Source organism: Schistocerca piceifrons, chromosome 1 (assembly GCF_021461385.2).
Source record: "Schistocerca piceifrons isolate TAMUIC-IGC-003096 chromosome 1, iqSchPice1.1, whole genome shotgun sequence".
Classification (NCBI taxonomy): Eukaryota; Metazoa; Arthropoda; class Insecta; order Orthoptera; family Acrididae; genus Schistocerca; species Schistocerca piceifrons.
In genome coordinates, this window is record NC_060138.1 from 1,058,116,101 (window position 1) to 1,058,142,704 (window position 26,604).

The 26,604-nt window shown below is 39.1% G+C and overlaps 1 protein-coding gene across 1 annotated transcript in view; it reads right to left on the reverse strand.

The window, feature by feature from the left end:
- LOC124745469 (T-complex protein 1 subunit alpha) overlaps positions 1-26,604 on the reverse strand; it is a 73,730-nt gene that overhangs the window by 34,583 nt on the left and 12,543 nt on the right. Inside the window, exons 4-6 of the mRNA XM_047248936.1 lie at positions 18,077-18,174; positions 13,193-13,303; positions 344-525 (exon numbers count right to left, since the gene is read on the reverse strand). Coding sequence (XP_047104892.1) covers positions 344-525; positions 13,193-13,303; positions 18,077-18,174 — 391 coding nt within the window. The remainder of the gene's footprint in view (positions 1-343; positions 526-13,192; positions 13,304-18,076; positions 18,175-26,604) is intronic.

Below are 26,604 nucleotides of genomic sequence, written 5' to 3' on the forward strand. Positions count from 1 at the left end.
ATTATCATGAGAAGTAGGAGTCTGACCTAATGCAAAAGTTTCATTGGTAATCTTCACTTTCCATTCCTCAATTTTTCAGGCTCTTCTTGGTCCAAAAATATGCCACAATATTTACGTACAGTATGTGCCAGTCAATCTGTCTCTCTGGATACACATGGCAACTATCACTGAGCAATACATTACACATGTGACTCGCTGAACTGTCAACATATTTGCTCCATTTTGATCAAACAGAAAAAAATTAGTTCTAACAATACAAAATCTATTACTATACAGTACATAGAGTATCAGTATATCATACTTTTATATCTGGCTGGTTTAGTTTTTGAAAGAAAAGAATTACCTTGAGACGCAACAGTGCAGTTGAGGGCATATCCTGGAACTAAGATGCTTTCACGAGCACTTCTCCCATGAGCTTTCAATACATTTACAGCCTTTATTGGGTATATAAAACCACCTCTTCCATCAGAAACTTTTACTGCTTGTGCAGCATCTACAACCATATTAGCGAAGAAATCGGCATCACTTAATTTGAGTTAAGATAAAATTGAAAGGCATTTGTATGGAATCATAAAAATCACAATAAAATTTTATTTTACAAACAGGCAAACTACCAATAAATTTATTTCTATCATTCAGTCGTGAAGGAAGCACTTAAATATCATAACAGAACACTACTTTCTGTGCCTGCTTCCTCTGGCAGTATTCCCCTGGTTTCTCAATTCCAGTTCTTAAACTTATTGTAAATATTTAGTTCCTTGTACAAAACTCCAATGCATTTACTTTATAATTTTTGTAACTGAAATATTCCACAATAATAAAATACAATAGTTTATTACAGTAAACCATTCATAGAATATCAAATTACCAAACCACAGCTCACTGCGCAACAAGTACCTAAAATCAGGCACGATTTTTTAAAAACATTTTTTGAAATTTAAAGGAAGAGGATGAGGGTCAAGTTGGTAATAAGAACTGTGTATCATGATAGAATTGTTTGAGCACACAATACTGAGTTTTTTTAGCATCCATACTAAAAGAAATTTTGGAAGAATAAAAAAATATGTTCATAGAACACACACACACACACACACACACACACACACACACACACACACACACACCTACCTCTTCAGTGAACGTATGTTCTAAGTTAATTTCTCTGCTGCATACATTAATTTTAGTGCTTATACGCCACTGAGTGTTTCAGAGGAGATGAGAAATTTCTTCCCTTGAACATGCCTCATCTGATCCATTATTCATGTGACCCACACCGCACATAATTTTTGCAGGGTTTCAGAGGATATACAAAGCTTGTTACACATTTAAAGACGTTGCATCAGATGAACCTTTGCCCTCTCAACCTGTTATAATGAGACGGGGGACGTGCATTTTCGTAGCAGTCTACTACAATTCAAATTTCAAAATATAATTAAGGTGGTCACCGCTATGCAAAATGAAGCATCTTAAACTGCAGCAACAAAGAAACTTTTCCAATCTTCGGGATGAGAAATGACGACTTTCATCATAGCCGAGTTCAGATTCCTGCCACAAATGATCTGCCAGTTTCAAGAAACCTAGCAGCCTTTGATGAAATTGGTGAAAATTGTGTATGATACAATAAAGAAAAGTTTACCAGGGAAAGGGGGTTCATTAGTTAGGGAAAAGTGTACAATGCTGTTTCTGAAAAATCACAATCTTGACATTTCAAAAATTCTACAAGGTTAAAGGTCTGGTGTGGTTGTTATGGACCCTACAATTTTTCAGTCAATTAGATTTGCTCCAATTATCTCCGTAGATGTTGATAGATCATTTCTCAGATGAAAAATGTATCATATGACAAGAGACTCAACATGACTCCAAACATTTTAAGCAAGCATTTGTTGTCATGTGTAACCTATGAGGCATTGTAGTGCATGGGTTTGAAGAAACGTTATCAATTTCTGTCAAGCACAATTCCCAATTTGTTGGAAACTGTAAAGTTGCTTTAAAAATATGATACAACATAATGTTAAAATAATGTGTTGATTGTATGATTGAATAGTGCAATCTAGTAAATAAGTAAGCATAATGTACGGTTTTTCTATATTGCCCTTTCAGCCTATTTTAGCTATTTATGATACATTTTTGACCACCTATTTTGAAGATCTATAATGCCTGAACTTACAACATCTGGTGATTATAATGGATAATGGTCACGGAAGCTCCTGACCAGCCAGACATCCTTGTTTCAAGTCATCAGAATATACTACAATAAAATTAGGATTCGTATCTAAAATCTAGAAAACATATTTCAAATTACAAGTGGAATGCTTTTTTTAACACAGTCAATTTTAAAATAATTCAGGACCTTTTAAAAGCCAAAGTAGGTTTATAATTCACATTTGACAGAAAACATATCAATATCTAATATACCAGTTCTAGAAGAAAATCCTTTTCACACACGTCAAGAAAACCTCATTACTCACTGACATTTATTACATGCTTGGAAAGAGTAACAATGCAGTTATATGTGAAAAAGGGGGATAGGGGGGCAGGGGGTTTGAATGCATGCATTTTGTAGGCATAGCCATCTGATGCCAAGTGGTGGGTGACTAGCCTTCACACTGAGGCTGTGAATGGAGTTTATCGATTCCCTCGTAGTGGAGAGCATCCATTATTATTAAATTTATTGTGCACCGAACATCCACAGCTGAGATGGAAATGTATGAGTATTCTATAAAACTGGAGCAGGCAAGAGTGAGTTACGTATCAACCACTGTGCCTGAGTGTTCTGTGTGTTCTGAGAAACCATGATTTGAAATCAAATAGATGTAGCAGTCAAGTAAGCAGTTTTAATTATTAATGATAACCACTTTAGCTGTACAAGGACACATTTATTGTGTTATGACCAGTTTCACTCGTTTAACATCTTCAGGTTGCCGAGTTTTACTAATTCATGGCACAAATTGTCTTGTTGCCATATGTAATGTTAAAGACCAAATCCAAAACAGTGATCAAACATTCTGCCAACTGCCTGGGGGGAGAAGCACAGCATACTGCATATAGTTTACAGTATGTGGCATGCAGTGTTTGCTGTACACACCGTGCCATGTCTGCTCGCTGTACTTCTGCCAGAATGTTTATGACTGGCAGTTTTGGATTTGGTCTTTAACATTACATGCAACAACCAGACCTTTCGTGCCATGACTTTAGCACAACTCGGCAACCTGAAGAGGTTCAATGAGCAAAACTGGTTGTAACACACAAAATGTTTAACAAAACAGGTGTCTTGGTTTTCATTAATAACACAGCTCTACAAAATAAAATTTTTTTTTCGTTGCCAGGGAAGTTTGAACGAAAATGGGATATTGTTATGATACTCATTCCGAGTATATTTGTACTTTTTCCAAATTGGCTCTGGTTTTTGAGATATGGGTTATTAGTGGAAATGAGAGTTTCATGTGGATAATATCGACTGCAGGGTCCATATATGGTGTAATGTATTTGCTACCCGTTTTTTAATTAGTGATATTGTACTATCTTTATTAAACAATTGTGCTCAGGGAGTGCATCTGTGTGGTTGAGGATTACATCATGCAAACATCACACTGTCAGCATGTGTTCAGTCCTGTTGTGCGGTGCGTGTGTTGAAGATATTGAGGGTTGCGCAGATTTGAATTCGGCGGTACTCGACATTCACTTGTTCGCCGAGGTAATCCCCGCAACAGCCGATAGGTAGCGTTCAGTGTAAACAAGGAAAATGGCGATGGTCGAAAGTCACACACATGTGCAGTGCAGCTTCAAGGAGATAGAACCTTTTCATCATGACGTAGCAAATAAGAGGTGAGTATTCATTTCACACAAAACAATTAATTATGTTTGTTGGATGTGATTGACATGCAAATACAAGAAAGTTCTGCATAATATGTAGTATTTGTGCAATTTTGTTTTAGGAAAACATGAGTTCTTCACGCCGTCTTTGCGTGAACCATCCAGACGAGTTCTGCTACATTTGTGGTGAATACGTTCTTCAAAAGAACAGGAAGAATATCACTCCTTTTGTGAAGGAAGCGTATCTGGCATATTTCGGAATTAAACTTGGAGATCAAGACAAGGCGTGGGCACCCCATAAAGTTTGTAAATGCTGTGTGGAGTGCTTACGGCAGTGGACAAAACGAAAAAGGAAAAGCTTAAACTTCGGAGTGCCTATGGTATGGCGAGAGCAGAAGAACCATACGGATGATTGCTATTTTTGCATTGTTAATGTGAAAGGTTTTAATAGGTTCAAAAAACGAAAGTGGGAATATCCCGATTTGGAGTCAGCAAGAAGACCGGTGGTGCACAGCAACGATGTTCCTGTACCAACCTTCACAACATTACCCACGCTAACATCATCAGATGACGATGTGCACGGCGAGGAATGTACAAGTAGTGGTTCGGAATACGAAGGACGTGAGAGACAACCCCAGCAGTTCGACCAGAAGGAGCTCAGTGACTTGATACGAGAACTCAATCTTTCAAAGCAAGCATCAGAACTATTAGCATCCAGGCTTAAGGAAAAGAACTGTCTTCATCCAAGTGTTAAAATAACAGCTTACCGGACGAGAGAAGAAAATCTTCTTCCATACTTCAACCAAGAAGAGGTTATAGTGTATTGCAGCAATATACCTGGACTTTTACTTGAATTGGGGCTGCCGGAATATAGACCAGAGGACTGGCGTCTCTTCATAGACAGTTCCACTAGACGTTTAAAATGTGTTCTCCTACACAATGGCAATCGTTACGCATCTATTCCAATTGCCCACTCAACAAAACTTTGTGAAGCATATGCTAACATCAAGATGGTTCTGCAGAAAATTCAGTATATGCAGCACCAGTGGTTGATTTGTGTTGATTTGAAAATGGTGAACTTCTTGCTTGGACAACAAAGTGGATACACAAAGCACCCATGTTTTATCTGCATGTGGGATAGTAGGGCAAAGCACGAACATTGGAAGCAGAAAACATGGCCTCCAAGGGAACATATGGCTGTTGGTGAAGCAAACATCATTAATGAACCTCTGGTTAGTAGGGACAAGATTGTTGTTCCACCATTACATATTAAGTTAGGACTAATGAAGCAATTCACCAAAGCTTTAGACAGAAATGGTAATTGCTTCACATACATCTGCAATACGTTCCCTGGACTCAGTAGTGAAAAACTTAAGGCAGGAATATTTGATGGTCCTCAAATTCGCAGGCTCATCAACGATATCAATGTTACAAGTGTCATGACTGTCACTGAAGCATCGGCCTGGAACAGTTTTGTCGCTGTTGTAAAATGTTTTTTGGGCAATCATAAAGCTCCCAATTACGAGGAACTGGTCAAAAACATGCTCACTAACTTTCAAAACTTAGGAGCTAACATGAGCATAAAATTGCACTTCCTTCACAGCCACTTGGATCGATTTCCTCGTAATCTAGGTGATTTCAGTGAGGAACAAGGAGAGCGGTTCCATCAAGATATGAAAGGAATAGAGGAAAGATATACGAGGGCAGTTCAATAAGTAATGCAACACATTTTTTTTCTCGGCCAATTTTGGTTGAAAAAACCGGAAATTTCTTGTGGAATATTTTCAAACATTCCCGCTTCGTCTCATATAGTTTCATTGACTTCCGACAGGTGGCAGCGCTGTACGGAGCTGTTAAAATGGCGTCTGTAACGGATGTGCGTTGCAAACAACGGGCAGTGATCGAGTTTCTTTTGGCGGAAAACCAGGGCATCTCAGATATTCATAGGCGCTTGCAGAATGTCTAAGGTGATCTGGCAGTGGACAAAAGCACGGTGAGTCGTTGGGCAAAGCGTGTGTCATCATCGCCGCAAGGTCAAGCAAGACTGTCTGATCTCCCGCGTGCGGGCCGGCTGTGCACAGCTGTGACTCCTGCAATGGCGGAGCGTGCGAACACACTCGTTCGAGATGATCGACGGATCACCATCAAACAACTCAGTGCTCAACTTGACATCTCTGTTGGTAGTGCTGTCACAATTGTTCACCAGTTGGGATATTCAAAGGTTTGTTCCCGCTGGGTCCCTCGTTGTCTAACCGAACACCACAAAGAGCAAAGGAGAACCATCTGTGCGGAATTGCTTGCTCGTCATGTGGCTGAGGGTGACAATTTCTTGTCAAAGATTGTTACAGGCGATGAAACATGGGTTCATCACTTCGAACCTGAAACAAAACGGCAATCAATGGAGTGGCGCCACACCCACTCCCCTACCAAGAAAAAGTTTAAAGCCATACCCTCAGCCGGTAAAGTCATGGTTACAGTCTTCTGGGACGCTGAAGGGGTTATTCTGTTCGATGTCCTTCCCCATGGTCAAACGATCAACTCTGAAGTGTATTGTGCTACTCTTCAGAAATTGAAGAAACGACTTCAGCGTGTTCGTAGGCACAAAAATCTGAACGAACTTCTCCTTCTTCATGACAACGCAAGACCTCACACAAGTCTTCGCACCCGAGAGGAGCTCACAATACTTCAGTGGACTGTTGTTCCTAATGCACCCTACAGCCCCGATCCCGCACCGTCGGATTTCCGTATGTTTGGCCCAATGAAGGACGCAATCCGTGGGAGGCACTACGCGGATGATGAAGAAGTTATTGATGCAGTACGACGTTGGCTCCGACATCGACCAGTGGAATGGTACCGTGCAGGCATACAGGCCCTCATTTCAAGGTGGCGTAAGGCCATAGCATTGAATGGAGATTACGTTGAAAAATAGTGTTGTGTAGCTAAAAGATTGGGGAATAACCTGGTGTATTTCAATGCTGAATAAAACAACCCCTGTTTCAGAAAAAAAATGTGCTGCATTACTTATTGAACTGCCCTCGTAAAGGAAGATGGGACAGGCACATGATGGCAGATTATTGCTGGAATCTGCAACGTGACTGTTCTGAAGAGACCTATAAAAGGAAAGCGTGCAGGAAGCGGTTCGTCATGGACGGAAAATGATATACTTATAGAGAAACTTTTCAATTATGTTTTATACGTGGACAAATGCCTATCAGGTTTTCATAGAAGCTATTTATAAAGATTATTTTCTTTTTTCATTGTAGTTTGTAGCGCTCGAGTTCAGTATTAGCAATTTTTTCTAATTTTTTGAATAAATCATGCATTATCTCAAAAACTAGAGCCAAACTGCATAAATGGTTGCTATATTCGTCCTCAGCACCACTAACCCATCCTAAAGCCACTCAAATATCCTTGGCAAGAAAATGAGTGTTGACCAGTGTAATTAATGTTATTGTCAGTAGTGGTACTCAACATCATCAAAATAAATTCAAATAAGCTTTATACAAATAAATAAATAAATAAATATTTAAAAGCCTATAAACCTCACCGACTGACTAAAAACTTAAAGTGATGTCTGCAATACCATTTAGGCAATTACTGTACAGGGAAGCTTGTTGATGAATTAAACTACCTAGGGTCGATCAGTATCTCCTGAACAGAATGTGAAACTGTACTGTGAATCTTATTTTTCACAGAAAAGCCAGTTATGTACTGTTAGCTCCACTGAAGTGAGGGGGGGGGGGGGGGGGGAGGTTAGTGTTTAACATCCTGTTGACACCAACATCATAAGAGATGGAGTGCAAGCTTGAAGTAGGGAAGAACACAGAAGGAAATTGCCTGTGCCCCTTCAAAGCCTTACACGATTTATGGAACTCAAGGAAAATTTAAAACTATATGACCAGACATTGGTTTTGCTCTGCAGCTACACTACAACTGCTACTCGGGTATCTACAGTTCATCCCCAGTTTCAAGATTAGAATTAAACTGCCGTGACACCCAGATGAAATATAAAAACAATGGGGAGGATTTCTTTGCTTCTGCCTACACTCATGTAACAGATCCTATTGTGACCAAGTGACATGTTATGAAGCGTAGATAATGTCAAATGCAGTTACCAGAGTAACTGTTCCATCATTGTCTGGGTTATGTTTCTCGGGTTTGCCTGGAGACTTCCATTTGCATTACAGCAGTGACTGGGCACCTTCTATGTTGTTGTGGTCTTCAGTCCTGAGACTGGTTTGATGCAGCTCTCCATGCTACTCTATCCTGTGCAAGCTTCATCTCCCAGTACCTACTGCAACCTACATCCTTCTGAATCTGCTTAGTGTATTCGTCTCTTGGTCTCCCTCTACGATTTTTACCCTCCACGCTGCCCTCCAATGCTAAATTTGTGATCCCTTGATGCCTCAAAACATGTCCTACCAACCGATCCTCCCTTCTAGTCAAGTTGTGCCACAAACTTCTCTTCTCCCCAATCCTATTCAATACCTCCTCATTAGTTACATGATCTACCCACCTTATCTTCAGCATTCTTCTGTAGCACCACATTTCGAAAGCTTCTATTCTCTTCTTGTCCAAACTGGTTATCGCCCATGTTTCACTTCCATACATGGCTACACTCCACACAAATACTTTCAGAAACGACTTCCTGACACTTAAATCTATACTCTATGTTAACAAATTTCTCTTCTTCAGAAACGATTTCCTTGCCATTGCCAGTCTACATTTTATATCCTCTCTACTTCGACCATCATCAGTTATTTTACTCCCTAAATAGCAAAACTCCTTTACTACTTTAAGCGTCTCATTTCCTAATCTAATCCCCTCAGCATCACCCGATTTAATTTGACTACATTCCATTATCCTCGGTTTGCTTTTGTTGATGTTCATCTTATATCCTCCTTTCAAGACACTGTCCATTCCGTTCAACTGCTCTTCCAAGTCCTTTGCTGTCTCTGACAGAATTACAAGGTCATCGGCAAACCTCAAAGTTTTTACTTCTTCTCCATGAATTTTAATTCCTACTCCGAATTTTTCTTTTGTTTCCTTTACTGCTTGCTCAATATAGATTGAATAACATCGGGGAGAGGCTACAACCCTGTCTCACTCCTTTCCCAACCACTGCTTCCCTTTCATGCCCCTCGACTCATAACTGCCATCTGGTTTCTGTACAAATTGTAAATAGCCTTTCGCTCCCTGTATTTTACCCCTGCCACCTTCAGAATTTGAAAGAGAGTATTCCAGTTAACCTTCTATCTCACCTTGAAATGCTGGTAGTGATTCCCATACAACTGTATTGTTTTTGAAACTGTGTGTGATACTGAGGAAGAGCTGCCATTCCATATACAATGTTTTGTAAGTTGGCAGCATTTGACCCTAATTACCTGAAAGGCTGCGAAGTTCTCTGCAGTTGACCAATATTAGAACCAAAATTAAGGCCAAACAAGCATTTTTTCCCAAGCACATTTCTGCTGGAGTTCACACAGACAATATGGATCACTGCTTATGCGGCCGGCCACACGAAGCATTTTTTCACACTATGCGCCTGGAAACTGCTATGTTCATGCAGTGTGAATGCGCTAGGATGCATTTATTCTGCATTTTTTTCACACAGGAGGTCAACTGGCACTGACTACATATGCTGAAAATGCACTGTTTTCTATGAGCTGTCTGAACTGAGGAGCAAGCAGCACTGGGGAAAGTAGCTTTCCTGGAAATGATCACAGTGCAGAGCACAGTAATTGTACCCAAGCCTTGTTCCACAGAAAGTACGCCACTGCCAAAATCTAAGAAGAGAAAACAGGATTCATGTGAGAAAATAGTACAGGCATTGAAAGAGCATTTGATACAATCTATACTTCGCACATTGATGCAAATGAGAGATTTCTCAAGACAACTGTCAGTGGTTAGGAAACAAACTGCAGGACAAATTTGGTTCTCAATTAAATTCATTAAATATTTACAATTGGGTACAATATATCTTCCTCTTCAACATCATCTCCAGGTGGCAGCACTTTCACAGTTAATCAGCCTTCTACACTACAGCATAAGATATTGATAATTTTTATTGGAGAAAGTATCTGATTGAAGGAATCTGATTTTTGTCAAACATATTGACTGTATTGTTACTGTTCCACCTGTGAAATTATACTACAATGGACAGGTGTGTCTACACACATGTTGCACATCGCAAAGAAGAAAGAGAAATACAACTTCATTAACATTATTCAAGAACAGGCCCTTTATAAAGGGGCTGCTGTTTTTACTCCATGATTGATGATGCACTGGCAGTGGCCCAGATTTATTAGTTTTTGTAATCCAGACCATATATGTGACTTCTTTGGCGGGTTACCATGGATCAGTTGACGAACTGACAAAGTTTGTACAAAGTTTAAAATACATTTTTCACTCAGGAAACCCACTTTGAATCCCTGCACACATGCTACCTTGTCAGTAAGAAGAAAGGACAAGGATAGACAGAAACACTCTTGTCCAAAAAATCTTAGGTGTTTTTACATGGTTTTTTCCAAAGAGCTTTTTAGCATTTAGACGAGCTCATTCACTGTATTTGCACTGAAGCAACCTTGCTGTGAGGAAGGAAAAACAATAAAAAAAAAATCAGGTGAACATACAAAAAATCTTATCTTTTCTCGCCCCCATTTTTTTTTTGTTATACTACAACACATCATTATGAAAGTAGTGTATCACAGTGCACCGAACAAAGTGAGACTGCCAGTGAAGAACCTTTCTTAACACTTTTGAGCTGTCATTCTAAATTTTGTGAATTATTTAGGGGCAAAGAATTTTAACATTGGTGAAAACTATTTCAATATTTCCGCATAAACTGCCAATATTTCCGCATAAACTGCCAATATTTCCGCATAAACTGCCAATATTTCCGCATAAACTGCCAATATTTCCGCATAAACTGCCAATATTTCCGCATAAACTGCCAATATTTCCGCATAAACTGCCAATATTTCCGCATAAACTGCCAATATTTCCGCATAAACTGCCAATATTTCCGCATAAACTGCCAATATTTCCGCATAAACTGCCAATATTTCCGCATAAACTGCCAATATTTCCGCATAAACTGCCAATATTTCCGCATAAACTGCCAATATTTCCGCATAAACTGCCAATATTTCCGCATAAACTGCCAATATTTCCGCATAAACTGCCAATATTTCCGCATAAACTGCCAATATTTCCGCATAAACTGCCAATATTTCCGCATAAACTGCCAATATTTCCGCATAAACTGCCAATATTTCCGCATAAACTGCCAATATTTCCGCATAAACTGCCAATATTTCCGCATAAACTGCCAATATTTCCGCATAAACTGCCAATATTTCCGCATAAACTGCCAATATTTCCGCATAAACTGCCAATATTTCCGCATAAACTGCCAATATTTCCGCATAAACTGCCAATATTTCCGCATAAACTGCCAATATTTCCGCATAAACTGCCAATATTTCCGCATAAACTGCCAATATTTCCGCATAAACTGCCAATATTTCCGCATAAACTGCCAATATTTCCGCATAAACTGCCAATATTTCCGCATAAACTGCCAATATTTCCGCATAAACTGCCAATATTTCCGCATAAACTGCCAATATTTCCGCATAAACTGCCAATATTTCCGCATAAACTGCCAATATTTCCGCATAAACTGCCAATATTTCCGCATAAACTGCCAATATTTCCGCATAAACTGCCACAAGAAAGTAAAGAAAAATTAAATATAGTTTAAAGTCATTGCAAGTTTTTCTTCTTCACTGATACATTCCTTCACAGTTGTACGTAATGCAAAGACCACATCCTTTAAGGAAATTTCACTCATAGTTGATACTAATTATGTACAGTAAATGTTCCTGCAGCCACGGCTTTCACCAACACACTACTGACGAGATTTCCTGAGCTTAACGTTTCACGAGAAAGGTGTCCTGTGGCCATCATGGACAGTGGTGTGCGCAACAAGAGTGAGCTGCTGCAAGTATAACACGCTTTTGTGGTCATAGCCCTACAGCAAAGCAGCACTTTTCACTCACAGGCTGCTCTCATGTTGATCTGAAGAGAATGGAATTAACGCTCATTACCACGATGGATAATTTTTTAATGGAATCCATTCATTCCTGGATGCTATCACGTTTGTCAAGTGTCAAGTTGGCAGTGCAACATACAGTTCACCTTGGTGAACAGCTCTTTGCTAGCTTTCTTTTGGGCACTGTTCTATCTGGCTGATGATCAGATTGTCAATAACTTTCCAAAAGACAGCATGTGCTGGAACACAGCAGTACGTTTAACGACCAATAACAGAGCATGACCCATTGCCGATGGGTAAGAGTGTGCTGTGCCACTTTCTCATGAAACTTTCATATTCTGTCAACAAAAGGCTTTATCAACACTACCCTAAGGATAGTTTGTATCACAGCCCCATGGCACACTGTGAGCATTAGAATTATCGCATTTGAGGAATAGTGGGGGAGGCTGTATGACGAGTTGCTGAGAGCCTCCTGGTGTATTGGGTTGATTAGTAGGTAGATAGCGGGAACTTGCAGTGGCGCTGTGAAGCACATACTCTTTGGTATTGACTGCTTGTAAGTTGGCAATGAAATGACGAGTGGTACGCACCATCCAGGAAGAAGCCCACTCCACATTTAGAACTCTCCTTAGTAAGGCCATTTTTCTTTTTTGTGGAGGCTATATCCTCTCAACACAAGTTAGGAAAAGGTGGACAGCATCAAACCTGTCCAATGACTGATGACTTTTTTTTTTAAAGTCTCTTTTTAGACACAAGCCCCATTATATTCCCCAGAGCTAAAAGCTTAAATTCCTCCCTGTGAGTCCGTACACACTGATGCATTCCACTTGAAGAACATGGGAGCCATTTTATCAATGAAGTTTCTCCTTCCCTGTCTATGGCTGAGTGAGGACCCTGTGACAGTTGAGGTTTAGTTAAGGGACTGTACGGTTCCCTCAGAGAGACATCAGACTTCATATTCTACAGTCTCTGAAGCAGAATCACTACATCCATTGGATAAAACGAGATCTGCAGGGTCTGGCAGTTTACAACTACTTTCTTTTCATGAGAATGTTCTCTGTATGTTTTCTATTTGGATGCTCTTCAAACATATACCTGACATAGTAAATGACAATATTATGAAAAGGACAGTTGCTATTCACCATATAATGGGGATGCTGAGTCAGATATGGGCACAACAAAAAGACTGTCAAACAAAGCTTTCAGCCAAACAGGCCTTCATCAGACACATGAACCACGAAAACAAGCTACAAACTATTAGTACAGAATAAGCAGATAACTTGGTAAATGCAATGCTTTTAAAAAATAGTGAAAAAAGGATACGCGCCGATAAGTTTGCTTGACATTGAGGTTTTTGCTGCATTCACCAGACAGTCTCGCCCCAGTTCATCAACTCCAACTGTAAGGTGTTCTTGGATATATTTACATGCCTCTCTAAAAACAAAGAAATACATTTCATAAATCTCACTAATAAGGAACAGCAAGTAAGAATACGAATATAACTAAGTATGCAATGAACTGCCTTTCCTGGACAATTATGTTCAGTGACCATATTTCTTAAAAACTATGCTTTAGTAAATATTTAGTCAACAAGAATCCAAGAAAGTCTGTAAAACATCACACAAATTAAACACAACGGATAAAATTTATACTGTAATGCTCAATGGTATGAAAGTGCAGTGAACACCCGAATTATATTTTGAAATAGTGTTAAAGACTCAAAACCCGAATACATAATAAATGAAGTGCATAAATTGCGTGCACACGCACTGCGTGTACGCGCGCTGTGTGTGGTGTGTGTGTGTGTGTGTGTGTGTGTGTGTGTGTGTCATGCTTGCCTAAACACCATTCAAAGCACTTTCCAGCAGTAACCTTTCTTCATACTTCACCAGATTATTTGTTGTGATATTTCATCCATATCACATAAGAACAATGTTCTTCATTAGAAAGCGTTGGAGGGGGAAGATTGTCACCAGCTCAGCTGAGAACTAGGCCAAGTGTGGCAAATATTGGGCTGTGAACTGTGAGAATGTCTACCACATACATTGGCTTTTTGTGAACATCTACCACATTCAAACTGCATTTTGACTAATTTGTAGTCCAAACTGGACTGACTTTAAAATTGGACAAATACTCAAAACAGTACACATTTCTGCAGCGGACTGTAAAAGTCATAGATAGGGGCCAGTGGCATATTTGTTTCCTGCAAGAATGTTGTTAGTGCTCGCCACGAAGTATGATGGGAATGAATGGGGGTGTGTTAGATGCTGACTCTAGGCAGCCACCGAGAGAGCAGCAGGCAGACAACATGTTTGGAACCAAGACACAAAGGAATATTGTCAATACAGATATGAAACCTGCTAAGTATTAGGAAGAAACAGTCGTTTTATCACGTTCCACTGTAACCGCAACTTCAGAAATTGCAACATACTCAGAAAAACAGCCCTATATCTGTGACAACAAAGATATAAGTTTTATTGATGCCCATTTCACTTGCAGCAATTTAAGCTGTGCTATTAGGTCCTGTCCTAACCCCACCTCTAAAATTGTGACATATTTGGAAGAAACCATCATATTTGTGACAATCACGATTATAAATTACATTCTGGGGCTACATAAACACATTTCTTCTTTTCTTGCCTCTCATTGGTTAGATGAAACTATGAACTCATGACTATATGATGATTAAAAATAGTGATATCATAAAGTGATGGCTTGTATAGTAAGCAAAAAAGGAAATGAAGATAAAAATTAATGTACAGCATTTCTTTTCCTGTATTCTATTTCTCCTTATATAGTCATTATGTACGCAATAAATAACTGGAGTTTATAATAGGTACAATGTTAACTTTTTAAGATAATATATTCCATCAATAAAGACGCTTGTGATTTAGATTTGTCAGACTAAGTTAAAAATAAAATTTTCTCAAGGAGCCTTAAGAAGCAAGGTGGAGGGGTTTGATGGTTTGGGGGGGGGGGGGGTGGTTTAGTTTCTCAGGATAGTTTACGTCTATCTTCAAAAGTCCACCAGTTCAGTTTCTTCAGTATCTCTGTAACATTCTCCCACAGGTCAAGCAAACCTGTGACCATTCGTGCTGCCCTTGCCTGTATACGTTCAATATCTCATTAGTCCTCTTTCGTACAGGTCATACACCATTGAGCAATATTCTAGAATGGATCATATGAGTTGTGCAGTTTAAAAGTGTATAGACAAAACTAAGTGCACAGAAGAGGTGATAGGTTTGTACTTGTGTTGCTTTCCCACCTCAACTTCAATTTAAATAGTGGCTGGGTTTGAACCCAGAATCCAAGGTATTGTAGGAAACTGTATAGCCAATGACACGACCCCTAGACCACAGGCAACTTAATGTAATCTTCATTCTTTCTTCTGCACTTGTTGTCTGCCAAAAGTCCATGGTTAGTCAAATGTATCTATGCTCATCCTCTTTTTTTCACAAGTTTGGTTGGGGGATCTTTGTAGTCGACATAAATGATAAAATTCTCCATAAAGAAGCCTCCTTTTGTAAATTTCATACACAGAGCTCTTTTTTGCCTTGTTTTCCTAAGTAAAGACGCCGATCAATTGCTTCGAACGTCTTCCTGTCGGGACACCTTCGTTCTGGAAATCTGTCTCGATACAAACGTACCGCGGCACGGCTATTGCCCCGTGCTAATCCGTACATTAAATGGGCATCTGCCAACTCCGCATTTGTAAACATTGCACTGACTGCAAAACCACGTTCGCGATGAACACTAACCTGTTGATGCTATGTACTGATGTGCTTCATGCTAGTACTGTAGAGCAATGAGTCGCATGTCAACACAAGCACTGTAGTCAACATTACCTTCCTTCAATTGGGCCAACTGGCGGCGAATCGAGGAAGTACAGTGCATACTGACGAAACTAAAATGAGCTCTAATGTGGAAATTAAGCGTTTCCAGACACATGTCCACATAACATCTTTTCTTTATTTGTGTGTGAGGAATGTTTCCTGAAAGTTTGGCCGTACCTTTTTGTAACACCCTGTATAAATGTAACATATTGTGCATACGGAGGAGAAGAAATCTATCACTGTACAATCATACTACTGACATCAAATTGCTCGAAACAGTATCTACCATAAAATACCTAGAAATAGCCATACTGAGAGACTAAGTGGTATGATCACATACAACACGTAGTAGGAAAACATTCCAATATGAAGGAACTAAACTGAAGAAAGAAATAGGTACCAAATACTGTTAATTGCTGACATGAGTTGAGAACAAGCGGTAGTTACACTAATCTTTCAAATTAAAATATCATTCCACAGACCTGTTTGATGTCTCTGAAGTTTATATGTAGACTAGATGGGCGAATAAAAATTTGTACCAACACCAGGGTTTTGAACCTGGCTCTCCTGCTCACTAGGCAGAAGCACTTACCAATACAAAACTCTGGCACAATGGCATTGAACAACTGCACGGACTACACTAGCACACCTCCCTCCTCAATTCAGATTCCCCATTCACACCTCAATTCACTTGGTATTCCCCTGAAACTAACAGCACTGCAGAGGTATTCTTCACCTCAGTCTACATATATACATCACAGATGTACGAGACTCGAAAAGGTCCCTGAAACCATGTAGTTTTCTTTGATTAAAGAACCTATGCCCGAGTTTCAAACAGGACTCCCCATTTTTCTCGATGTTGGGGTGGTATTGAAACATAATTGGAGGGCCTCTGCAATGCTGTTCAAGTTTAGGGAGAAAACCAAGTGCGCAGAGGCGTGAATGAGAATTTCAATTGAGGAGGGAGGTGTGCTAGGGTCGTCCCTACAGTTGTGCCAAGGCACTGTGCCACAGTGGCATAGTGGATAGTACATCTGCCTAGTCAGCAGTAGTCCAGGCATCGAATCCCACCATTGGTACAATTTCTAATTCTTTGCTTCAGTCTGCAAACAAACATCACTAACATTTCGGTAATGATGATTAATCAAAGACTAATGGAAAATAGGAATGTTTCCTCAATGCTAAGTAAGCAAGTGTTTACACACATTACACAATAATATTCATGGGGCAGTAAAGCACAGTCATTAGACTGGCAAGTGAACAGATTTTATTTTCCTCAATACACCAAGACAACACTATACTATATGAAAGCACTTTGATAGAGACAGTATTTCTTGATTTCTGAAAACCATGTGACTCAGTACCACACAACACTTATTGTCGAAAGTTCGATCATATGGGGTATCAAGTGAAATTTGCGACTGGATTGAGAGCTTTTTGGTAGGGAGGGCACAGTATGTTATCTTGGATGGAGATCATAGACAGATGTAGAAGCAACTTCAGGTGTGCCCAAGGGAATTGCGTTGGGAACCGTGCTGTCAATGTTTAATATTAATGACCTTGTGGTCAATATTAATAGTAACCTCACACTTTTTGCAAGTGATGTCGTTATTGTCTACTAAGTACAGTCTGGAAGCAGCTGCACAAATTTGCTGTCAGATCCTGATACGATTTCAAAGTGGTGAAAAGATTGGCAACTTGCTTTAAATGTTCAGAAAAGTAAAATTATGCACTTCACAAAATAAAAAAATGTACTATCCTGCAACTCATACAAATACCCGGGTGTAACACTTTGAAGGGCTATGAAATGAAATAACATAGGTTCAGTTGTGGGTAAAGCAGGTGGTAGTTCAGTTTATTGATAGAATAATGCGCAAGTGCAATCAATCTACAAAGGATACTGCTTACAAATCACTCGTGCAACCCAGTCTAGAATATTGCTCTAGTGTGTGGGATTTGTGCCAAATTGGGCCATCATGGGATAGTTAATGTATACAGAGAAAGGAAGAACAAATGGTCACACGTTAGACCCATGGGAGAGCGTTACAGAGATACTGAAGGAACTTAACGGGTATACTCTTTAAGACAGACATGAACTATCCCGAGAACGTCTATTGACAGGGTTTCAAGAACCAGCTTTAAATAAAGATTCTACGAATATATTACAACCCCCTATGTATCAATCACACAGGGATTGTGAGAGCAAGGTTAGACTAATTACAAAACACACAGATGCATTCAATGAATCATTCTTCCCACGCACCATATCTGATTGGAACAGGAAGAAACCTTAATAACTGGTACAATAGGACATACCCTCTGACATGCATTTCACGGTGGTTTGCAGAGTATGGATGTAGATGTAGGCACTTACTTGCATGCTAGACGATAGCCACTAATAATTGATGTAGGGTGTATCTTCTGCTTCACAAGTTCGTCAGCATTCTTCAACAGCTCTGCAGCAATTATTACCTGAAATCAAACATGCCCTTTTAAAACCATAACTGTAGACAGATTAGAACTAAAAGTCTACTTTAATACTGTAAAAAGCTGATCCTGTGGATCTGCAATCTCATTAAGCAGCTACGTTTCTCAAGTTTGGTCTCACTGCTGATGCTAGCAGCATACAGGCATATTTTTCTGCTGCTCGCTCTGTAAAATTGACAGGCAGATTGCTTCAACAAATATTGATTTCTCACTTGTGTTTTGTAAAGAATCTTTTAACAAAGGTGTGTGTTGGTCTGGGATTTACATTTTGAACTTCGCTCATCTTTAGCACTGCCCATGAATGGCAAAGGTATGGGTTCCATTATTAGTCCAACATGTAGCTCTCACTAGTAGGAAGTGTTTCATAAATCAAAATTTTTCTGATGCAGAAGCACTGAGCACTTTTAGTAACCGAGGAAAATGAAAATTTTACACCACCATATAATGACACTGAAGGACATAGCTACTTCAAATGATAATGGAAAATCACAGGAAATACAAAGAACAAAATGTGGAACGACAGGTACACTGCACAACACGGAAAGAGAAATAAGTGTCCATATGGTGGCATATAGACAGTCACTTTCCCCTCGCTCTATTCAGGAACTGAATAGGAAACAAGATGACTATAGTTGGAGTGACGAACAATACATGTCGAGTTCAGGCTTGTTCTACACATCTACGTCATGCATTCTCTGACAACCAATGACCATTCAGTAGGGTTCTCGCTGCTCTGCTGTGAATGTCATTACCATTGTATACATTAAACATGAATGTAGCAAGTTTAGCGAATTTTTCTTCCATTTGTTGTGAGTTGTCATGGCTAATGGTGGCGGTAAACGACAAATTTTGAACAAGCAAGCAAGCGATATAATTTGCTGTACACATGCTTTTTCAAGCCAAGAACACATTTACGTTCTTTCAGCAACCGTCTCTGAATCGGCAATAATGCAATCCCCGTCTGTGTCTCGAGCTGCACGAACCACCGTCTTATGTGGATCAGACTGTAGTAGTGGTACATCCGCCATGCTTGCGGAAAATGTATGTGGATGTCAATGTAGAAACATTGTTTAGTATATAACTCTTGTGCAGATCATTTTTGTTCCTGGTATTGTATGTATGAACTGAGCTGTTTGTTGGAAAAAGAGATATATTATTATCAAGTTGTAATCCCAGGAATTTAAGACTGTCAACCTCTTCTATCTGCTCTTCTTCATGCTTTATGCATATGCTGGGTGGAAACCTCTTACAGGTTCTGAATTGCATATAGTGAGTCTTTTCGAAGTTTAATGTCAGTGAGTTGGCTTTAAACCATTTATTAATATCCATGAAAATATCAGTAGCAGATCTTTCTAGAACTACACTTGACATACTATTTATTGCAATACTTGTGTCATCTGCAAACAAAACAAACTCTGCTTCTGGCAGTGTAACTGATGAGAGATCATTAATGTACACAAGAAAAAGAAATGGCCCTAAGATCGATCCTTGTGGGACACCACATGTAATTTCTTCCCATTCTGATTATGACTGATGACTTAATTCACTAGTCCCTTGCAATGACACCCTTTGTTTCTTGTTAGCGAGGTATGACTTGAACCATTTTGCAGCATTGCCCGTGACACCATAGAATTCTGATTTATTTAAAAGGATGTTGTGGTTCAAACAATCGAATGCCTTTGACAAATCACAGAAAATACCTGCTGCTTGTAACTTGTTATTTAATGAATTAAGTACATTTTCACTGTAAGTGTAAATAGCCTTTTCGATATCAGAACCCTTCAGAAATCCAAACTGTGTTCTTAATAATATGTTATTTGTGGTCAGATGGTTGAGAAGCTGCCTGTACATTACTTTTTCTAAAATTTTTGAGAATGCTGGCAAAAGCGAAATCGGTCTGTAGTTTGATGGTATCTCTTTATCCCCTTTCTTGAACAGAGGCTTAACATCTGCATATTTTAACCAGTCAGGAAATATCCCAGTTATAATTGACTGGTTACACAAGTAAGTTAGAATTATACTAAACTCACAAGAACATGCCTTAATTAACTTTGCTGACATTTCATCGTAACCACTAGAATGATTTGTTTTTAAAGATTTTATTATGGAAGTTATTTCTTTTGGTGAACTGAGTGACTTTAAATATGATGCTGGCAACAATCAGAGCAAAATGCCTCAGACCTTTGGAGGTGACGGAGTCCCACCTCTGACAAACCAAGGACTCCTAAGATACGACTTGGCAAACAAATGGTAATGAGATGGGGAGCTATTAACATCAATGGGGGCTACTCTGGGAAGAAGGTAGAGCTGGCAGAGGCTGCAAGTAAGATGGGGCTGGACGTTTCAGCTGTTAGTGACATTCGGGTAAGGGGTGAGAAAGAAGAGGAAGTGGGAGAATACAAGGTCTACCTGTCAGGAGTCAAAGCAGGAATAGCACAATGGGGTGTAGGGCTTTACATCAGGAAAGAAATGGAACCCGGCGTAGTTGCAATAAGGTATGTAAAAGAACAAATGATGTAGATAGATTTGACAGTGTCTAGCAAGAAAATTAGGATTGTGTTGGTACATTCGCATTGTGAAGGGACAGATCAAGATAAGATGGATAGTTTTTGTGACGAACTCAGTGATGTAGTTGTTAAAGTAAAGGACAAGGACAGTGTTCTGCTCATGGGTGATTTTAATGCCAGGATTGGAAATCGAACAGAAGGGTATGAAAAGGTTATGGGTAAATTTGGAGAGGATATGGGTGCCAACAGGAACGGGAAACAACTCTTGGATTTCTGTGTCAGTACGGCCTTAGTAATCACAAACTCCTTTTTTAAACATAAGAACATTCACCGGTATACTTGGGAAGGCAGGGGAACCAGATCTGTCATTGACTATATAATAACAAGATCAGGAATTCAGGAAGGCTGTGAGGGACACACGTGTATTCAGGGTATTCTGACACTGATCACTATTTAATCTGCAGTGAAACTGGTATTGTGAGGCCGAAAGTGCAGGAGGTCAGGGCCATATGTAGGAGGATAAGAGTGGAGAAATTTCAGGATAAGGAAATCAGGCACAAGTACACAACAGTGATCTCAGAAAGGTACCAGTTAGTTGAATGTAGTCAATTACAGTCATTGGAAAAGAAATGGACAAGGTACAGGGACACAGTACTAGAAGTGGCTAAAGAATGTCTTGGAACAGTAGTGTGTAAAGGTAGGATGAAGCAAACAGCTTGGTGGAATGAAACAGTCAAGGCAGCCTGTAAAAGGAAAAAGAAGGCATATCAAAAATGGCTACATACTAGAACTCGGGTAGACAGAGAAAGTTATGTTGAAGAAAGAAACAAAGCCAAACAGATAATTGCAGCATCCAAGAAGAAATCTTGGGGAGACTTTGGAAACAGGTTGGAGACTTTGGATCAAGCTGCTGGAAAACCATTCTGGAGTGTAATTAGCAGTCTTCGAAAGGGAGGTAAGAAGGAAATGACAAGTATGTTGGACAGGTCAGGAAAACTGCTGGTGAATCCTGTGGATTCCTTGGGCAGATGGAGGGAATATTTTGAAGAGTTGCTCAATGTAGGTGAAAATACGATGTTTCAGATTTCGATGTACAATGGGATAGGAATGATGATGGAAAGAGGATCACATTTCATTTCAGGAAGTGGAGAAAATGGTCAATAGATTGCAGTGCTATAAAGCAGCTGGGGTGGATGAAATTAAGTCGGAACTCATCAAATACAGTGGAATGTCACGTCTTAAATGGCTACACAGGATAATTGAAATGCCATGGGAATCGGGACAGGTTGCATCAGACTGGACAAAAGTAGTACTCACACCAATCTTTAAACATGGAAACAGAAAAGATTGTAACAACTACAGAGGTATCTCTAATCAGTGTTGTGAGTAAAATCTTCTCAGGTATTGTTGAAAGGAAAGTGCGAGTATTAGTTGAGGACAAGTTGGATGAAAATCAGTGTGGGTTTAGGCCTCTTAGAGGTTGTCAGGACCAGATCTTTAGCTTACGGCAAATAATGGAGAAGTGTTACGTGTGGAACAGGGAATTGTATCTATGCTTTATAGATCTAGAAAAGCCATATGACCGGGTTCCTAGGAGAAAGTTATTGTCTGTTCTAGGAGATTATGGAATAGGAGGCAAACTTTTGCAAGCAATTAAAGGTCTTTACATGGATAGTCAGGCAGCAGTTAGAGGTGACAGTAAATTGAGTTCGTGGTTCAGAGTAGTTTCAGGGGTAAGACAAGGCTGCAACCTGTCTCCACCGTTGTTCATATTATTTATGGATCATATGTTGAAAACAATAGACTGGCTTGGTGGTATTAAGATATGTGAACACAAAATAAGCAGTCTCACATATGCAGATGACTTAGTTGTGATGGAAGATTCGATTGAAAGTTTGCAAAATAATATTTCAGAGCTAGATCAGAAATGTAAGGACTATGATATGAAGATTAGCATCTCCAAAACGAAAGTAATGTCAGTGGGAAAGAAATATAAACGGATTGAGTGCCAAATAGGAGAAACAAAGTTAGAACAGGTGGATTGTTTGAAGTACTTAGGATGCATATTCTCACAGGGTGGCAGCATAGTGGAAGAACTGGAAGCGAGGTGTAGCAAAGCTAATGCAGTGAGTGCTCAGCTACGATCTACTCTTCTGCAAGAAGGAAGTCAGTACCAAGACTAAGTTATCTGTGCACCGTTCAATCTTTCTACCAACTTTGTTCTAGAGGAGCGAAAGCTGGGTGGATTCAGGTTACCTTATCAACAAGGTTGAGGTTACGGATATGAAAGTAGCTAGGATGATTGCAGGTACTAGTAGATGAGAACAATAGCAGGAGGGTGTCCACAATGAGGAAATCAAAGAAAAACTGGGAATGAACTCTATAGATGTAGCAGTCAGGACGAACAGGCTTAGATGGTGGGGTCATGTTACACGAATGGGAGAAGCAAGGTTACCCAAGAGACTCATGGGTTCAGCAGTAGAGGGTAGGAGGAGTCGGGGCAGACCAAGGAGAAGGTACCTGGATTCGGTTAAGAATGATTTTGAAGTAATAGGCTTAACATCAGAAGAGGCACCAATGTTAGCACTGAATAGGGGATCATGGAGGAATTTTATAAGGGGGACTATGCTCCAGACTGAACGCTGAAAGGTAATCAGTCTTAAATGATGAGGATGATGATGACGATGATGATGATGATGATGATGAAGTGAGTGACACATTCATGTACCTGAAGCTATTTGTAAACGCTAGTTTCAGATATTCAAGGGCATTATTTACTGATCCTGACAATCCCATTCTATCAATAATGGATATAAAGTACTTGTTAAATAGATTTGCCACACTATGCCCATCGGTTACTAATGTGTCATCTACCCTTAGTGCTACTTGCTCCTGTTCCTTTCTGGTTCTACCAGTCTCCTCTTTCACTATATCCCATATTGTTTTTATTTTGTTCTCTGACATTGCTATCTTCTCGTAGTGATTACTTTTTATTAACATTTTACAGTATTTTTAATATTATACAGTATTTTTAATATTTTACAGAGTTTTACAGTATTTAGCTAAATCATCAGCATTGGAGCTCTTCTTGGTCGACAGATACATTTTCCTTTTTGTCTTACAGGAAATCTTTATTCCTTGTGTGATCCATGGATTTATTATAGACTTCAGTTTAATTTGAGTAACTTTTAGAGGAAAACAGTTTTCAAACATGGTACTGACATTATTCATGAATGTGTTATATTTTTCATTCATGTCATGAGCACTATAAACATCTTTCCAGTTCATATCTTTGAGCAGTTTTCTAAAACACTCAATTTTTGTTTGACTGACTACTCTCCTGTACTCAGATTTAGCAGTCTTGATAATCTGCTTAGAATTTACATCTAAAACAAGGAGCTGCATGTCATGATCTGATAGTCCATTTATTACAGGTTTTATGAAATGATTTTGTTCCTTTCATTTGTCTATAAGAAAGTTATCAATGGCTGTCCTTGAGGATTTGCAGCGCAAATAAAATAAGTATGGTTAATGCCTCATGTTAAAGGTATTTTGAATCTGTCACTGCAACTACAAGAAAATGCATATTTTGTCACCAAATGGGTTTTATTTTATTGAAATAAAACATCAGTGTTCTGTAAACATATTTGCAGTATGGCTTGCTTTCTAAATCAAAAAAACAGTTCACTACAAAAGATGCTGATTTTACTTATGGTACTTTACATCCAATCTTTGCTTACATCAGGAAATGCTGTCTTCTATTTCTTCTATGATTCCTTCATTTGCGACTATTGATTCCAACTTAACCAACATTACTTCACAGTGATGTTAAACACAACACTATGCGGTGTCACAAAATAACATGAGAGTAAGATGGAATGAACAGTGCAAAACAAAGGAATACCTCAAGAATATGCAAACAGATGGTGTTTCTTGATGCTAGCGAAAACTGGGCATAAAATACTATAAGTAAAATCAACATCTTTTGTAACTGTTTTTCGATCAAGAAAGCAAGTGACATTGTAAATATCTTTCATTACAGACCACTGCTGATGATTTCAGTAAAACTAAATGCTTGTGGTGACATGTTATTTTCGCCTGTTGCCAAGACACATTTAAAACACCTTTAACATTTACATAGCAACTATGGACCACTGGGTCACACAAATGAAAACATCTCAAATTAATATACAAACGTTATTATAAAAGGCAAAGCAATAAGCAATGCCTTAAACTGTGGCTAGGCAGGAACATAATAGCGCAGCTCATGAGCAACAACGGCATTTATATTCCTCCTTGTAAAAAAAAATACAAGCCTCTTTATGTATGAATATGTTGTTTTCCATCACTTGTGTGGGGCCATTAAAGGAGCAACGGCTCTACAGCATTGTTGATTCTGAAGGTTGGCCACAGAGTTAATCAGAAGTTGTTTGATTTCTACTGATTTAGCTGCAGGGAGTAGACACACCATATCATTGTCATTCACTATGCTTATATTGTCAGTGCTGTAAGAACTGTAAACTTTAGCACTCAATGATGGATGCAAATAACAGCTGTGACTCAGTTGAGAAACATGGATCTACAAGTTTGCAGTTCCAAGTTTGTTCAAGTGGGCAATATGACACTAATTTTAAATTAACGGAGAGTAATTAAGCAGATGACACAAACAACTGTGCAGCAGGATGAAAATTTGATATCACTGAAGTAAACGTTTTTAAGTTTTATCACATGAAGAATTAATCAAAGAATGCCAGTTCTATGCAACTAATTTCCAGGAGTCCAAAGCAGGGAAGGTTTCATGATGTTGAGTACCTGGTTGTTCAGTACATCCAAGACAAGCACAATGAAGGCTCCCCAATTAAGCAAGAAATTACACGAATGAAGGCACTGAAGATGAAGAATATTCCAACTGCATGTGTTGCAAAATTCAAAGCAAGCACTGGCTGATGCGTGAGATACACACCATCTTGAAGACTACCCACAGCATACGATAAAGACTATTCGAATATCAGCGACTACTTGCGTTTCAGCAGCTATTTGCTACATCATACAGGCAAAGCTGATCAGACACCTGTTTATTTTATGCCATCAAATGTTACTGTTTATGTGAAGGGCATTAAAAATGATCCCGTAACAACATCGTGATTAAAATGCTAGTATAACAGTACTGGTGGGTGAGCTGGTAGAAAAATTACACCAAAAGGAGATTTGCCTGGAGGGCTCATCTTTAGATGCCAAGAAAATGGGCGGATGACAAATGACCAGAAGCAGTTGGTTGAAGGTTGTTTGGAACAGAATACCAGGCTCTTTGTTTAACCCTCAAGCAGGTGCAGTGTATTTTGTATGGATGTAAATAGTAACTGTCTTTATGTTACAAACGTAAAGATGTATCAGCAAGATCACAGTTTAACCTTCGTTTGATTAAGCAACAATAAAATAAACTTACATTATGGAAGCTATATCTCTGTTTAATTAAATAGTAATAAAACAAACATACATTGTATCACTCTGCTGCCCTGTACAGGTGTTAACCCACAGTAATTACCCACTCCAAGCATTAAAAAAGCATGGTTGCATCAGATCCCGGCCAACCACTTATTTGATTCTCGATCGTCTTGTGAACAACTGCCTCATTGTGGGATTGTGCTGCTAGCCTGAAATCTGGGTGATTTTCTTGCATAGATTGTAAATTTTTTCTGAATTCTCATTGTTGATTGGATACTACTACTGTTCACTTACACGTATGACAGCACAACTTATCACTGTTTTAGCTGAAGCTATAATGAAGGAATAGGTATGCGCTTACAATTGTAAAACAATTTAACAGTGCAAGACAACGTTATTTGTGGATGGCATACTTTATACAGAGGGGCACCAGCTCGAGTAAGGTAAATGTTGGCGCTGAACT